At 42.1% G+C, this 17,370-nt stretch overlaps 1 protein-coding gene across 1 annotated transcript; it reads left to right on the top strand.

Moving 5' to 3' along the window:
• Positions 1-4,950: 4,950 nt before the first annotated feature.
• Positions 4,951-9,414, top strand: LOC119009641 (cytochrome P450 26A1). Its single transcript, XM_037081104.1, has 7 exons — positions 4,951-5,257; positions 5,597-5,821; positions 6,358-6,639; positions 7,071-7,220; positions 7,310-7,444; positions 8,301-8,447; positions 8,562-9,414. Exons 1-7 carry the CDS (start codon positions 5,069-5,071, stop codon positions 8,898-8,900), a joined length of 1,467 nt encoding a protein of 488 aa, XP_036936999.1. The 5' UTR covers positions 4,951-5,068; the 3' UTR covers positions 8,901-9,414.
• Positions 9,415-17,370: the final 7,956 nt, after the last annotated feature.

Here is a 17,370-nt window from a genome sequence, read left to right as displayed (position 1 = left end):
GTATTCAGCTGTGTTCCCTCTGTCCCGTCACTGCAGGTGTCCGAAGATCAGAGGCTGAACTAACCATCACATACCCAGAACCATTTAGAAAAATATATAGTATTAATATAGTTATTAAATCATAAAAATATATTATCCATTAAACATTTTAGTTTTATCCCTGACAGCAGCTGCCCTGTGGTGAGAGAGCCCAGACCATAATACATGCTTTATAGAACCAAACTGAACTGCTGAAACCTTTTCTTTTAATAACAGTAATAAAGTAATAATTACAATAACATTCTACATGAAATCAAGATTATACACCTCAGTAATCTTCTCTCCCCTTTCCTCCATCTCTCTCTCCCTATCTCTCCCCCTCCATCCTCCACCCCCCATTTTACAGCCGGTGAACTTGGTTGAGTGCAAGAGTTCACCTAGATGTCAGGGTCACAGGCAGGTCAGCCAATGCACGAGCTGAGGGAGATTGAAACACACGCCAGCACAAGTGCTGACTGTGCGCTCTCTGCCACAGTGTGTGTGTGTGTGTGTGTGTGTGTGTGTGTGTGTGTGTGCGTGCGTGTGTGTGTGTGTGTGTGTGTGTGTGAGTGAGAGAGAGAGAGAGAGAGAGAGAGAGAGAGAGAGAGAGAGCAGAAGCAGATGTCAGTGAACTCATCAGCCTATCAGCTGTCTGTGTTTCATCAACACAACAGAGTACACACTCTCTCTCTCACACACACACACACACAAACCATACACACACAGAGTTTTATGACTGACAGCTGATGTATTTATGTGTTCATTTTTGGTCCCATTTTGATCCTGGACCTGCCAGTCCTGGTGGTCTGTTACATTTCACAGTGAGTAACTCAGGGCTGCTCTACAGTCTGTGAAGCCTGATGATGAACACATACACATAAATATGAAGCACTGCTGTAAGCTAAAGGCCGGCCTAGGGGTATCCTCTTCATATTATTCATATCCAGGCAGACATCCGAAACTAGACTTTTACCTCTGATGTGTAATAGTTACTGATGTCACTATAGGCGCGGCAGAAGCTCAGGAGGTAGAGCAGGTACTCAAGTGATTGGAAGATCGCTGGTTTGAATCCTGGCTCCCCCTGGCTGAGCTGAGCTGAGCTGCATGTTGAAGTGTCCTTGAGCAATCTTGCTCCCCAAATTGCTCCCTATGTGCAATTGGCAGCCTCTGCCATCAGTGTATGAATGTGTGTGCGTGTGTGTGAATGGGTGAATGTTGCAAGTGTTATAAAGCTTTGAGTGGTCAGTAGACTGGAAAAGCACTATAGAAATGCATGTCCATTTACATAAAGTTCCTTGTAGGGAGGGGAAATGGTTAGTAGGTTAACTACATCCTGAGCTCAGATGTGTGTGGAGCACCAAAGAAGACAACAAGAAATCAACTTGAAGAAGTCTCATTGGGACACCCCATTTCGATTTTGTCAAACTTTGCTGTCACTGAAAGCCAATCAGGCGTCACTGTCTGCAGGAGTAGAAGAGGACTGTCACGAAAGAAATCACCAGCAGTGCTGTCACAGGTTAGGTAAACTTCCGGGGAGGAGAGAAGCTGCATGGAAATTAAATCAAAAAATCTAAATCAAAAAACACCCTGTACACACTCTGGATCGACATTCCAATAAATGAAAGAGAAACCATCCAAGTAAAATGCCGGAATAAATGCGATCTGCGCAGGTCAGCAGTATCAGGCAAGCATCACGCTCCCAATTAAAGGCGCATCCTCAAAAAGGCTCAGGCATCCACAATCAGGGAGGAGGAGAGATTAAACACTTTATCAAACACTTCATCAAACACGTGACTGTAGATTACTACATTGGAATATCTCAGGTAATTCTGGAAAATTAAAATAATTTAGGTTTTCATTTTGATCTTGCACGACTGAATTGAGAAAATAAAAACTGTTCCTTTGTTGGTCAGTGTCATTTATGGTCTAATTCTGCTATATTTATATAAATATAGAACATTCTATATATAGGAAATAAAATATATTACATAGCGCTGAATCTGAATTATAAAGCATAGAAATGTTAGAAATGATTGTGTTGTGGACCTCTGCTTGGATGGGGCTGCTGTTCTGCTCTGAGTCCCACTGGTGAAACATGTCAAGCAGCGTTCTGAACAGTAACAGGTCTTTATAATAGGTTATTTATAATGTCTCACTGCTCCTTCTGCTCTGTAGCTAATCGGGTCCTGTGGAGTGTCTCAGAGGGCCAGAGGCTCCTGGACCTCAGTGTCTCTTCAGTTTGCAGACCTGTTCTGTTCTGTCCTGTTCTTCTTTGGGTTAACTACTAACTGCTGTTTGAATCACCTGGTGGTGGGTCACACACACACAGCACATTATATAGACATTGATGTGGCCCTGTTTCAACCTCTAGTGCTGGTCCATTCACTCTCTGTATGTTCTTTACAGAACAGCGAGGTGAACTAACTGTGCTACATTTCTGCCTGAACAAGTTGTGTTCCCCCCTTGGCTTTATCACACTTGAACAGCAGAATCCTGTTTCACACATTCACATTGTGATGACAAAAACTCACCCGCTACAGAACGAGCAGTTGGAAACCCACTCACCCTGATCATGCATCACCCACTGCTGTCTGTCTGAACATAGAGTCAGCAAGGCACATTCATATTGTCGCTGATTCACAATAATCTCATGAAAACTGTCATCAGAGCTTTTCTGTTCCTGTCATGCTTAAACCTTAAGCATATATATGTCAGAGGAATATCACAACAACTGAGATCAGCACAATTTATTTATTCACTGATGGAAAAAATGAATTACCCCATTACTATTGTAAATAATAAAAATCTGACTTTGCATTTCTTCTCCAAAAGTGCACAGTTTAAAAAAAAGACTACAAACATAGCTGAACCCTTTGTCCCCCATTGTAACTATGACCAGTGTCAAATTATAAAGTTCATTCTTGGAATTTTTTTTAGGAATTTATCAGGAAATTACAGATTCACACAATGTGTTACTATTTATTATCAAAAAAAGAGCAGCTGCCCTGATGCCTCTGGAGCTGACTTGTTGGGAATCTGTAGGTTATCACTGAAGCCCTCTATGATCTGACAGGACCGCTACAGGGACATGTATCATTTTTGTCTAAGACCAGCTATACATTTGGGTTGCCAGGCTGGCCAGTCAAAACCAGCTCAATGCCAGAACTCTAAAAATGCTTATAAGTATACTGCTTTAAGGTCCAACAATGTGGCTCATATTGACACATTTGTAACAGCCAATCTACAAAGTGGCAATGTGAATGTTTTGTGTACAAGCTGTTTCCCCTCAACACTTCTTTCTCTTCGGTCCTAAAATAAATAGAATGTATGTAATGTGTAAATAGGTATACCTACAGCAAACAGATACAGAATTATCTGCTGCTGTACCACCAGACTACAGAGTCGCTTCACTCCCTGGGCTGTGAGACTCCTCAACTCTATAAAAAATATATATATATTTTTTGTGTCACATAAAGGGACGCTTCAGATGTTATTTGAACATACCGGTGATGTCAAATTAATAATAAATGAACCTTTATCCCTTAATCTCTTAAGTTACTGCTGGCCTTCAGTCTTAGATTGGACTCTAAAACACACTGTGTTGTTCAGTGTAGACTGTAGGTTTCACTCCACAGGCTGCTCAAACCCTGACAGTCCAAGAACAAACACAGACTGCATGTCTCCAGTGTCCTCATAGTATCTGCAGCCCTGCAGCTAACAGTCAAAGGGAGAGTGGTGGAAGTTTATGAGATCAGATCATGTGTCTGGGCTGTTGTGTGACTGCAACAGTGATAGCTGCCATGCCTTCACACCGGGGTGAACCTCAGGGTGCTCACAGTCAGCCAGAATACACACATCTATCCATGTAATGTGTCATTGTAGCAACAGCAGCAGCCAGCCGTCTCGCTGACACACACACACACACACACACACACACACACACACACACACGCTAACTCTCTCTCTCTCTCTCTTTCAAACACACACGCACACAGCGCGCACGCACAGTGAGGATGTGGTGACTTGGACTCTGTTGACTCGGTTCTGGTGTCTCGGCTCTGTGGACTCGAATCTGCTCGGTGTTTACTTTTCAGGCGGCGTAGCCCGAGGATAACCCTGCTTGCGTGTTTGTGTGCGCGCATCCCTCGTGTCCCTGCTGACCCAGGTTTGAACTCAGTCAGTGATATCATTTTATCATTTTTACAAGAGAGGAGGGTTAAAGTCTCCTTGTGGATCAGAGGCTGGAACTGAACATGGTCAGCTGCCCGTTTTCCTACTGTGATAGATTATATGACATAGAAACTATCACAGCAGCGGGTACATTCAAGTACAAATCCAATCAACGCTAAGGGCAAATATAGACATATAGACATGATGAGCAGAGAATGATCAGAGTGAATGATTACAGCTACACGATCAGAGCTGTGGCTGCAGAGACAGACTGCAGACTGTAGACACTGACTGAAGGTTGCAGGGACAGACTGCAGACTGCAGGCTGCAGTGAAGGCGCAGCAAAGCCACGGGCGGAGGGATTAAGACATTCTTCAGCTCCTCCGTCCTGTAAAGTACCTGAAAAGTGTCGCTCAAAGCTTTCTGCTGCTGAATGCGATGCGGGCGGCCCTGCAGGCATGACTCCTGATCCTGCAGCGGAATTTAAGCCGAGCTAATGAGTGTGTAAACTAGCCGGCTTATTGCCAACAAAGACGTCTTGGGACGCGCTCCCATTGTCTCGGAGGGAGTCTTCACCTTTTCTCAGTGAAATCCGCCGCGGATTGTCTGCGTGCAACAGGAGGCAGGATTAAAGATGCGGCCTGGGAACAAATGGAGAAGCGAGTGAGCCGGGCCGGGCCGGGCCGGGGGGCGGGGCCGAGCGACACCCACAATTAAAGATGAACTTTGAGTGAACTAATTTATCTGAGGGAGGAGAGGGTGACCGGCTGCCCGCAGCCCTGGCAGCCTATAAAAGAAGCGGAGGAGCAGCCAGGAGTGTCCGACGCTGACACAGCTTCACCTGAGTAGCACGACCTCTCTGACAAAGCGCAACAGCAGCATGGCTCTGAGCACACTGCTGGCCACCTTCCTCTGCACCATCGTGCTCCCCGTCCTGCTTTTTCTGGTGGCGTTGAAGTTGTGGGAGGTTTACATGATCCGAGGCAGAGACCCGAGCTGTCCCAGCCCGCTGCCACCCGGGTCCATGGGGTTACCCTTCATCGGAGAGACGCTGCAGCTCATCCTCCAGGTAAACGTGCGGCACAGTCAGCTGACAGGCGGAAACACCTGGTGATGCCTGGTGTCCTCACGTGGACACGGATGATGTGTTACCTTGTTTAAATGCTGCTGGCTGTGTTGGTGCTGGGGGACCGTGAGGCTCACAGGGTCGCAGACTGTCCGCTGTGTCCCCGAACGCTTCTGACATGGTTAATGTCATTTTTAACACTTTGAGATAACCTGTGCTTTTTAGCAGCCTGTTGATTAATGTTAACGTTGGCAGGCTGGACAGTGATTTGTAATGATAATGTGTGAACGCACAGATCTCCGGCTCTCCGTTAACTCCTGCTGTTTGTGTGTGACTGTGCAGAGGAGAAAGTTCCTGCGGATGAAGCGCCAGAAGTACGGCTACATCTACCGCACACACCTCTTCGGGAACCCCACGGTGCGCGTCACCGGAGCGGATAATGTCCGGCAGATCCTACTGGGAGAGCACCGGCTCGTGTCCGCGCAGTGGCCCGCATCTGTGCGCACCATCCTGGGCTCGGACACGCTGTCCAATGTGCACGGAGCCCAACACAAGACCAAGAAAAAGGTGAGTGGTCTGACAGCGTCCTCAGTGTTAACGGGACAGGACTGGAGGACTCGGGTATGGACAGGAAGAGCACATGTGTCTCCTTCCTCCGGCTCGCTTAATTTGAATCAAGGAGCACAACGACTACCACAGTTGATTTAATAAGTAGTCTCATCACTGCCGTGTCTGATAATCAGTCACCATCATTTGTGTTCATTGGACTTTAATGAAGGTGACTTAAGCCTGTCTTAACTTTCAATGATTTTCTACAGACATGTTGCATGTTTATACACTAACATAGGTTAAAAATCTCTTTGTTTCAGAGTAAAGCATTATCAGTAGATTTATACTGAAACAGGGAAAACATCTTCATGTTCTGGCAGATGGTTTAAGTTGCTCTGAGACACCTGAAGGGCTGTTACCAGACAGATTGAGGACATTTGTGCAGTGCACTGAGACAGCACTGCTCTGTCCCCCAGTGGATGATTGGATAGAAAATGATACTAGATGATGCACCTTGTTTCCATAAATCTCACCTACCTCCTGCCCTTCTCCAGGCCATCATGCGGGCCTTTTCCAAGGAGGCTCTGGAGCTTTACATCCCTGTCATCCAGGAGGAGGTGCAGGCTGCAGTGAAGGAGTGGCTGGCCAAGGACTCCTGCGTGCTGGTCTATCTGGAGATGAAGAGGCTGATGTTCCGCATAGCCATGAGGATCCTCCTGGGCTTCGAGCCAGAACAGATAAAGACTGACGAGCAGCAGCTGGTGGAGGCTTTTGAAGAAATGATCAAGAATCTGTTCTCACTGCCCATCGATGTGCCTTTCAGCGGGCTGTACAGGGTAAGGGAGAAAAACTGAACACTTTCCGCTTCAGGATTGAAATATGTGACTCAAAATGCACAATAATGAGACACGTGTAGATGCATGACTGTTGGATATGAATACAGAGTTGCATAAACTAATGCAGAGTTGAACACTCATAGCAGGGATTTTGCATGTTGCAGCATAGGCAACCATATTTAAAAGCACATTGACATCAACATCAAAACAATTCCATTATATTACAGTGTTGAAATAGATTTTCACAACAGTATAAAATGACTGGAGCTCATGGCTGCCAGTAAACGTGCTAAAGTCTTCAAAATGTTTGTGTGGTCCTTTTAAGTCGGAACAAAGTAGAGTTGATGAAATGTGTCTGCATTCATAAACTGAATCATGTGTACGTCCAGTCTGATTCATCTTGTTTCCTTGCTCATTTTACTGTCCTCCAGGGTCTGAAGGCGAGAAACTTCATCCACTCAAAGATAGAGGAGAACATCAAGAAGAAGGTGCAAGAGTCAGACAAGGAAACAAAACACAGAGACGCTCTGCAGCAGCTCATCGACAGCAGCAAGAAGAATGGGGAACCCTTCAGCATGCAGGTAGTCACATGATGTCATCACTGTCCTTCCTATAAGCCATGGTTTTGTTTGGACCTAAACAAATAGTGCATCTACATTTGTGTCTCCAGGCCATTAAAGAGTCTGCTACAGAGCTGCTGTTCGGGGGCCATGAAACCACGGCCAGCACAGCCACCTCTCTGTTGATGTTCCTGGGCCTCAACCCTGACACTGTCGACAGACTGAGGCAGGAACTGATGGACAAGGTACTATACACTGTGTAACTGTGGCATCTTGAAGTTGTCTTTCAACCCTTTAAATACTTCCGTCTGCCATTTATTTAGCTGATCAGTCACCATGACAACAGTCCCAGTACCTTTGCATTCATCTAATTTATGAGATCATTTTATGAAGAATTGATAAAATTAACAATCATACCTCATCGTGTAAGAAAAGACCCATTTTTGACCTTGCAGAGAGGACCTGGCCCAAAACTGTTTACAAGTCTGTCTACTATCATTCAGTGAGCTTTCAGCTACATCTCATGGTCTTTATCAGTGAATCACGTGAGCTCAGTTATTGTGGAGGTCACTCACAAGGAAGACCATGAAATGTGGAGGAAAAGCTAGTAGTGGAGCAGGAGTGTCTAGCTTTTTAGAAAGAGGGCTTGCTGATATCTGCTGTGATATTGTTTCCATGTGTTTAAACACGGTCTTTAATTGACCCGGAACAAATTAAGTTTTTTTTAATTGAACAGTATGGGGTTGGTATGAGGGCTGTACTCAATAGTTGGATGCTTCTTTTATAACGCTGACATTCAAATTCCAACTCATTCACATGTTGTGAGTGTTGACACATGTTTCTGTGTCCATTCAATTCCAGCCTGGTATTTGAGTTCAGTTGCAGATGAAGATGAGATTACATTAATATAATTAGTTTTCTCTTCACTTGAAATATTTGGTACAACACTTGCAGAGATAATCCACATTGAAGCTTTGTTAGTAACACTAATTGATGTAGAAAATGAATCCAGTGGGATGAAGCTGCTCAGCTACATACAACAAGTTACAAGTTCATACAGTCTCTGCCTCTGCTCACAAGCTCATCTGTATGTATCTTCAGGAGGAGCAGGGGATGGACCTCCAGAGTCTAAACATCGAGTCCTTGGAGCAGTTGAAATACACAGGCTGTGTAATTAAAGAGACTTTGAGGATCAACCCTCCTGTCCCAGGAGGCTTCAGAGTGGCTCTCAAGACCTTTGAGCTCAACGTAAGTTGACAAAGATCCCTCTGAACTCAATTTGTGGATGAGCTGTAGTACTGTAAACTTATGACTTATGTATATATCCGTATGCTCACTGATTAGTTCCCCTTACCATTTCAGGGTTACCAAATTCCCAAAGGCTGGAACGTCATCTACAGCATCTGTGACACCCACGATGTGGCAGAGATCTTTCCCAACAAGGAAGACTTCCAGCCGGAGCGCTTCATGAGCAAACCCTCCAGCGACTCCTCCAGGTTTCAGTACATCCCGTTTGGAGGGGGCTCCCGGATGTGTGTGGGGAAGGAGTTTGCTAAGGTCCTGTTGAAGATCTTCCTGGTGGAAGTGGTCACAAAGTGTCACTGGAGTCTTTTAAATGGCCCCCCCACCATGAAAACAGGACCTACTGTCTATCCTGTGGACAATCTGCCAACCAAGTTTACCAGCTATGTACAAAATTAAACCGATATGCCAACAGGCTGGGTTTCCTTAAATCAATGTAGAGGTATCATCTGTGTTTGATCTCTGAATCCACAGGGAAGCTTCAGCTTAATCAAGGTACTTGGGAAGTTGTGGGAAGCACTTGGGTGCTCTCAAGAAACAAATCAAAGACTGCATTTACACATGAACTGAAAGTGTTTGTGATTCTGATCTTCTTGTCTCAAGTCCATGTGGATTTTGTGGCATGACACAAACTGTACATATTGTAGATGACTTAAACGTATTTTACATTTTATATTATGATGTTAATACATTGGACTGTACATATATATTTTTTTAATATGAGCAAACTAAACAAGAGGCACTATACACAGACATGGAACACTTTAATCAGCTCAGAGGTGTATCTATAGGTTGATGTACATATATAATGTAGAGTCTGTTTATATAACTTTGTGTCTTACCCAAATTTATTTAAGTGACTTATGATGTTTGGGCTTTTTAATTTAATAAAACTGTTTTGTGGAGAATCTTGTTTTGTTTGTTTTTGTCATTTTATTTAAATTTAAGGGTTGAACCACAGTGAGTTGACATTTTGAAAAGTTCCCTCATTTACCATCTTTAGTGAGTGGAAAAGAATAACATCTGTGTAAACCAGAGAGCTGCAGTCATGTCGACCTGGTTCAGCATCACGACTGACAGCAGAAGAAACTTCTGGCTGGCTCTATGCAGAGTTAGGCGCACAGCCAATCAGCTTCTACCATGTCTTCATGTGTTCACACATCAGACACTACATGGAACCTTTAAGCTTTATAGATGCACTTGCTATATAGTGGACGTAGCTTGGGTTAGCAACTCAATGCTACATCTCAAGTATTGATGATTGAGTTGAATTGTGGGTAATTTTGGCACTAGCTTCTAACAACATAGGATGTGTGGAATAAGGACAGTATTCTAGCCTGTTGCATCTTATTTGGGGGTCATACAGATGCAATGCCAAATAGGTGGGGTACTCCTTTAAATAAACATGACGAGCAGGAAACACATCTTCACAAACACATTTGTGGTCATTGAGTGCAGGTTTAAGTTTTTGTCTTTTGTCAAGACTCAGCTCTAGCATGGTCATGTATTGTTCTGGGGGCTGAGATCAACAAACTGCTTCAACGTGCCACTCAGTGAGCTTTTGAGCTGCTGATGGGGTGTTGGTAAAGTACTTGTTCCTGATTCTGACAGAACCACGCCCTGTTTCCCCCTGCTCCAAGTCTTCATGCTAAGATGGGATAATTCATTCCTGACTCCGTCTCTGCACAGCTTCTGCTCTCACTCTCACAAAGAAAACAAATAAGTCTTTTTATATAAAAGATAAAATAAAATAAAAATCTGCTTTGGTGGCCATGTATGAATACATGTTTTCTGCAATAGTCATGATGATCTGAAATCACTTCTTTATTATAACACAAACAGCAGAATATTAGAATATGAAAACAAAGGGTTTAATGAAGTTGTGAGGAGATAAACAGCAACTATCTGTGGTTTATTTGGAAACACCAGCAAGGATTTGGGGATGACAGTTAATATATTTACTCTTGACACACAGAGGATGGGTGGTCCTGACATACACACACATGCACACACACACACACACACACACACACACATACACACACACACACACACACACACACACACACACACACACACACACACACACACACACACACACACACACACACACACACACATTCCATTATGCTTACAGAATCAATAAGTTGGAGGGAAAAGGGAAAATAGTAGGGAAATCTGGAATCCATAGAAGGAGGGAAAGCAAAGCAGAGGGCTGATGACCCTGGCAGATGAGCTGACAGAGGGTGAAACAGAGTTCAAACTGATTAGTTCAGATTCAGGGCACTGAACCTGAAGAGAAACAGTGGAAGTAGGCCAGTAGCATGTTCACTGTGGGGTCAGAGATAAGATTCATGCTCACATTTATGGTAACAAATGCTGCGGTGGTCATTGAACATCTCACTGTTAACACAGTAGAGTGTTAGACTGGGTGGGTAGTGTAGGTGGTGCAGGTGGTGTAGAGCTTGTAAACAAACAAAGAGGTACGAGGTGTGATGGATTCATCTTACTCATGGTTTGTGATCCTCACTTGATCTTTGTGCTTCTCAGGCTCTCAGTCCCAGTTTGGTCTTTACTGTAAACAGACCAATATTGCAGGGGCAGGAAATCTGTGGGGCGTGGCTCTCCTGCTCCTCTACTGGTCACATGAACTGACAGTAAAAAATTTTTTAAAAAGTTTACTGTTGTCACTTCAATGTATAAAGTGACAGAGAAAAAAAAGACAAAAGTGGGGCACTGTTTAGCTCAGTTGGTAGAGCAGGCATCCCATGTGCAGAGGCTTTGTCCTCGCTGCAGCAGACCTGAGTTTGCCTCCTGGCCTGAGGCCCTTTGCTGTGTGTCATTACCCCTCTCTCTCATCCTGTTTCCTGTCCCAGTCTTCAGCTGTTCTATCGATAAAGCCAAAGTCAATAGGGCCAAAAAAAAATTACAAAAGTATCAACAGGAAAGGGCAGAGTTAAATCGGTATATACATAAATGGAACAGACTAACATATTAATCAGTGAAATGTTTTTTTTATTGGTCACCAGATTAAGAGATTCAAAATAACAATCAACGTCAGTCCAAACTAATTTAAAGGATGGGGCTGAGTAATGCATTTCACTTTATGAATATGAAATCTTCCTAATAATAAAATAAAAAGATTAACAATAGTGCCTTAAAATCATTACAAATTCAGTAATATAATATTACACATGTCATCAGTGGAGATGGCATATGTGGTTCTCTATAGTATGTAGTTATCTTATCAATATGAGTAACCAGAAGACAGATCAGTTATACTTCTGGTTCAGTCTTGCCAACGGTGCGTTTGTTATCAGCATGTAAACAGCTTAAGATATTCATGCTCGTGGAGATATTTTATGTAGTAATTCTCTTACTTGCGATGGTAATCTAAAAGGAACCAGCCACACTTTGTGTCCATTAATGTCAGTAAAATGACGGCTCCTGTGTTGTTGTCCTTGTTCTATGAATACATTATTTTGAAGTCTGTTTGTGTATTTGATGCTCATCATAGCAATATGATTTATATAAAGAGTGTACACCAATCTGGGAGCCTCTTGTTTCTTTTGTTAGTTTATGATTGATCCTAATATACCGCTGGATATGGACTTAAATATAATAATATAATTATATAATTATATAATTATATAATTATATATATATATATATATATATATATATATATATATATATATATATATATATATATATATATATATATATATATATATATTAGTTATACCTTCATCACTTCATACTGTAGATGTATGTAAGACCTCAAATGTCTTTGAAAATGTTATGTGGAATGACATAATGAGCTGTGTGTAATGTGCATGTAAAAAGCCTTTTCATGTCCTGTGTGACCTGGTTATCACCTCCACCTGATTTCATTTGTGTCTATGTGTTTGTCAGTTGGTTGGTTGGTTGTCAGCAGGATTACACAAAGACTGCTGAATGAGTTTCTATGAAACTTGGATGGAGGATAGGTCCCAGCCCAGGAGAGACAACTTTTGGTGCTGATCCAGATAAAGGGACAGATCCAGGAATTTTGTTCACTGTCTTTGACAGTGCAAGATAAGATGTTTTCTGTTAATTTCTCAGCGAATAATGCATGGATCCTGCTAAAGACAGCTGGATTTAGGTGTCTGCACAGATGGAAACTATTGGGTCTTGGTCTAGGTGGATGAATAGATGATGATGAATGTACTACATGTACTAATCAGTGTAGCAAAAATTTTGACTGCATGTATATGCAACACTTTATAAAAGGCTTCATTCGGCTTGCTAAGTGAGAACCAGTGTTTCTACAGGCTAATGGTGTACTGGGAGATGTGCTTTGGCCTCTTTCACAAGTTGTTTCTCTTTCTGGTGCCCTTCTGATTTACACACCTAGCCTCCCTCCACTCCACATCGACTTCTTCGCATTGTGCTGTTGTCCCTGGCCCTTGTTTATTACTGTGCTTCTTGCGATTATTGGATCCACAAATGCTGAACTGCTGTACTCATTGTAAGTCACTGTCGATAAGAGTTTCAGTTTAATGGCCAAATTGTAATAGTAAATTGTAGCTGACACCTTTATGTCCGGCTATCCTATCCGCACGGGTCCAGCCCTCGAACGATGTGAATGAGCTATTCTGAACTTTGTCTCCTCTCCTCATTCTAAAGAGCGTCTGCTTGCCTTCATTGTTCACATCACCCAGTGGAGACAAAACTTTGCACGGCCAAGGCCATTTTCCTCCAAATTTGTGACCATTGTAGTGAATTTACAACACGGTGTTGAAAGAGGTTTGAAAATATCTTGCTTTCAATTAGATCCTCAGGCCTGAACATGGTCCAGTGTAAATCATTGTAATAGCTGGTGCAGTCATGTCATTGAAGGCAGCACTTTTATACACCAAAACACTTTGTTGCCATGAACAGTACATGAAAGAAGTGAGGGGTGGAGACTGGAGAAAACAGGGACAAGCACAGAGATGAACAGAATCTGGTCTGCCCTCCCTGGTTTGCCTGTATTTGGTTTAAGTACCACGAAAAGCAGGAGGATCCAGCAATGAATGATTTTGTGACAAGCCTGACAGATATTTTGAAAAAAGAAAAATGTTTAAGGAACACAGTTTGTAAATGATTGCTTTCTGGATTAATTTAAGTTTTACACAGCGTCTCAACTTTTTTGTAATCAGGTTGGTATTCTATTATTATTTGTAAGGTTCAGCTGTAAAGATAATTACCATATGATTTGCTTTAAAATCATTAATCATTTATACAGAAATAACCAAGGGACTGTACGGTCTGTGATCCAGACCTAAAAGGTCAAACAATTGATCAGCAGAAGAGGGGAAATTGTGTTTTCAAATAATAATCACTTCGTAATGCTATCATATGGGCCTAGTCAGGCACAGTAAGGATGCACATAAACTTCAATGGGAGCGTTAATTCCTCAAACTGCATTTGCACAGCATCTGCTTGCCCCTCATCCCCTGCTGTGGAGTCATATGAGTGCCCAAATAACAGATGCTAATTGCATCGTTAGCATGGCTGTTGGCAGCTCACTGTGATAATTCATAACTTGAGACACTGTCGACAAGTTCAGCAGGTCAAACAGAGTTCAGCACCCTGTGCACAACTATTCTCATGAAGATTTATCTGTCTGTGTTTGTGGTGAAATGATGTAAATGCTGAAGAGAATAATGTGAAATGACTGGACTATCATGTTAACTGTTAACTTGAGTGTGTGTGTGTGTGTGTGTGTGTGTGTGTGTGTGTGTGGGGGGGGGGGGGGGTAGCCTCTTCCATCAGTGTATGAATGTGAATGGGAGGATGAGTGGCAGAGCATTACATAACAACAATACATTAGTATTACGTTGCTGTATTCTGAGCAGCCTGGCCTTTTAACAACACATCCACTGCACTTCGACACTTTTGCATAGCATTGCTGAGCATCTTCTCGCTGTTTGACTGAGAACCCTGAGCCAATGAACATCTCTGTCCATTGGGATTCACTCTGGATGTATGCACATATAGTATATGTACATACATTTAATCAAACATACCATGAATTGTTTTTTTTTACAGTTTAGAATATCTTTTAAAATGTGTACACATCATCCTTGGCATACAATTAAATACAAATCAGCAGTGCCCATCAGACGAAGCTCAGTTTACACCATACAATACAATGTATTTAAAGAGTAGTTACCAGTAGTTACCATGTGTTTAGAGCCACTCTTAGCAGGTCACTCACAGTAGCTGAGCTACTTATAACCTTTCCAATTCTCAAGTCTGAGAGTCACGTTGCATTTGCTTCCTGTCAGACAGCAGAGCCATCAGGAGAAGTGAAAGTAATTCATTTGTTTGGATAGTCACTTTTAAATTCACAAATTCACATTTGACCTTTCACAGTTGAAGTCACTTGCACAAGGTGTGAGTTGACACACATACAATGTATTCATGAGCAGTGTGCAGAGGGTTGACTCACATCCAGTGAAGTCATCAGGTTAAAGTTTCTCTACAAGCTGCACTAAACAAAAGGCCAAGTAGCTCAGTACACCTATATATGTCAAACAGCTTTTCTAAGCTGTTTCCCCTACTACAAGATTTAAGATAAATTTATTGTCATTTTATGAAACAAGGCTGTATAACATAACGCAGTTTGTAATTCCTTTATTCTAGTAATTCTTAAGTCACAACAAACAAAACTATTTGATAGGGACGAGTGTTGAGGATGAGTTCAGGAGTCTCATAGTCTGAGGAGTAAAGCTGTTATGTTGCCTGGTAATAGAACAACAGATACTTCTGTATCTGTTGTCAGATGGTAGCAGATACTTCTGTATCTGTTGTCAGGTGGCAGCAGATACATCTGTATCTATTGTCAGATGGCAGCAGATACTTCTGTATATGTCGTCAGGTGGCAGCAGATACATCTGTATCTGTTGTCAGGGGGCAGCAGATACTTCTGTGCAGATGTCTCACTTTACTGCTGTGGCCGATGCTCTATAGATGGTAGCAGTCATGTTCTGGGAGGTGTTGCTGAAGAGCCCTCCTGAATTTCTGTTGTTCTGAAAAACTAAGAAGAACTTTGCATGAAAAAATAAAATAAAAATGAAAATAAAAATTCCTCGAAAAAGCCATTTCTGGCCTTATTTTTCTCTGCCAGTGTATAGATGTGTATATCCATGTCAATCTTTGTGTTGAATACATTGAACATTTTGGGGAGTCAGATCAATATGAATAGAATTGAGTTGTATATGGCTTTAAATTAAAAATGGTGATTTTTACAGTATGTTGTCCACATAGCTTTCTCTTTCTATGCAGCCACCTGAAGGCTGAAGGACAAACAGTATTGATAGATCTGCAACCTCTGTCTAGAGAAGTTTTGGACCACAGTGCTGTTCCATTACAGATGTCCACAGTGATGACATTAATGAGATAATGTAAATGAAACTTAGTATAACTGAGGTCCTCATCAAAAGTTTCCATCCTCTTATAAATAACATGTTAATCATGTCAGTCTTCAGTTCCAATGATTTCTACAGCTCTCATGTTTCTGTAATAAATGAGAGGAACACATATGATTTTGTCACACAAAATATTTATGAAGATTGTTTCAATAATTAATTATTATAGGTCTTCTGAAAATGTGTAAAAAAAAATATATATACAGCAACTGGAGTGATCAATTTTGGTGTTTATGGAATGTGTCAATCAAATGTTCTTTGTATCATGGCCTCTTAACTTCTTCTAAATGATTCTGATTGATAACAGCTGGTGACACTTCTGGGCCAATTTTAATAGGACTTGTTTGATACAGCCATTAGACTTAGCCACAAACACTACAATGCGAAAGTCTAAAGAGTTCAGTACTGGTCTGAAAGAGCACATTATTGATTTGAACAAGTCAGGAAAGTCACTTGGTCAGTCGTTTCAGAGGTCCCAAGATTAAGTGGGCAACCAACTTTACATATACATTTCACAGCACAGTTTTGTCACTGCCACGATCAGAAAAAGTGTCACCTGCTGCTGAGGGAAGAATCTGGTCTGGACACTTAAAGTTCCACTGAAGTTTGCTGCTGATCACATGGACAAAGAAAAAACCTTCTTGATGGAAACTCAACGAGCAGCAGTGTGTTTGGAGGAGAGAAGGTGAGGCCTATAACCCCAATTAGACCACACATACAGAGCTCCAAGTCTCACATATCGACCGTGAGACTCACACAAATGAGCATCTTCACACAATCACATTCTATTCCTCAATTGTCACATGGTTAGAATCATACATTTGTATTTCATTTTTCCTCTCTAAATATATTCCTTAGTTGCTTCTTGCCGTACTTGGGGCCCTTCTCTGCCTCTGATTGGCTTACCCAGATATGAGCCCTAACCAATCATTAGTCCTCATGCCTAAATCTCACCAACCCAACGAAAGGCAAAATGTACCAACCAATCAGAGGCAGGGCATGGCGGGTCATGCCATCACATCTCAGGAGGCAAAAACAAACTTTGGCTGACAGACTGCAAACAACACAACACCTGACTGTCTGTCAACTGGAGCTGAAGGTCAAACTAAAGGTAACAACCTAATTTTGACATGAATTATGTTATTTTTCTACATTAATAAAATGTGCTCTTAAACAGTCACCACAATTTACAGGCAGTGGAAAATGGTATAGTTCAGTCTGATAATTTCTCCTGTAACATAGCTAATAATATCTGCTCCTACACAGAGGATCAGAATAATCAAACCATTAATACAGATCATCAATAATCCACTTCATCTGCAGAAGCTTGTATGCACACTTCAGCAACATGAAAAAAAACTGAGGTCATACGTTCCACATAACTGCCATATTATTACTTCTTTCTTTCTTGT

This window comes from Acanthopagrus latus, chromosome 20, assembly GCF_904848185.1.
Source record: "Acanthopagrus latus isolate v.2019 chromosome 20, fAcaLat1.1, whole genome shotgun sequence".
Classification (NCBI taxonomy): Eukaryota; Metazoa; Chordata; class Actinopteri; order Spariformes; family Sparidae; genus Acanthopagrus; species Acanthopagrus latus.
This window is presented reverse-complemented; position numbering and strand designations above follow the sequence as displayed.

Bases quoted from the DNA above. Each gene is read 5' to 3' on its own strand.
- LOC119009641 (XM_037081104.1), top strand. From the start codon at position 5,069: ATGGCTCTGAGCACACTGCTGGCCACCTTCCTCTGCACCATCGTGCTC. The intron at 5,822-6,357 runs GTGAGTGGTCTG...GCCCTTCTCCAG, and splicing joins AACACAAGACCAAGAAAAAG to GCCATCATGCGGGCCTTTTC. The intron at 7,221-7,309 runs GTAGTCACATGA...TTGTGTCTCCAG, and splicing joins GGGAACCCTTCAGCATGCAG to GCCATTAAAGAGTCTGCTAC.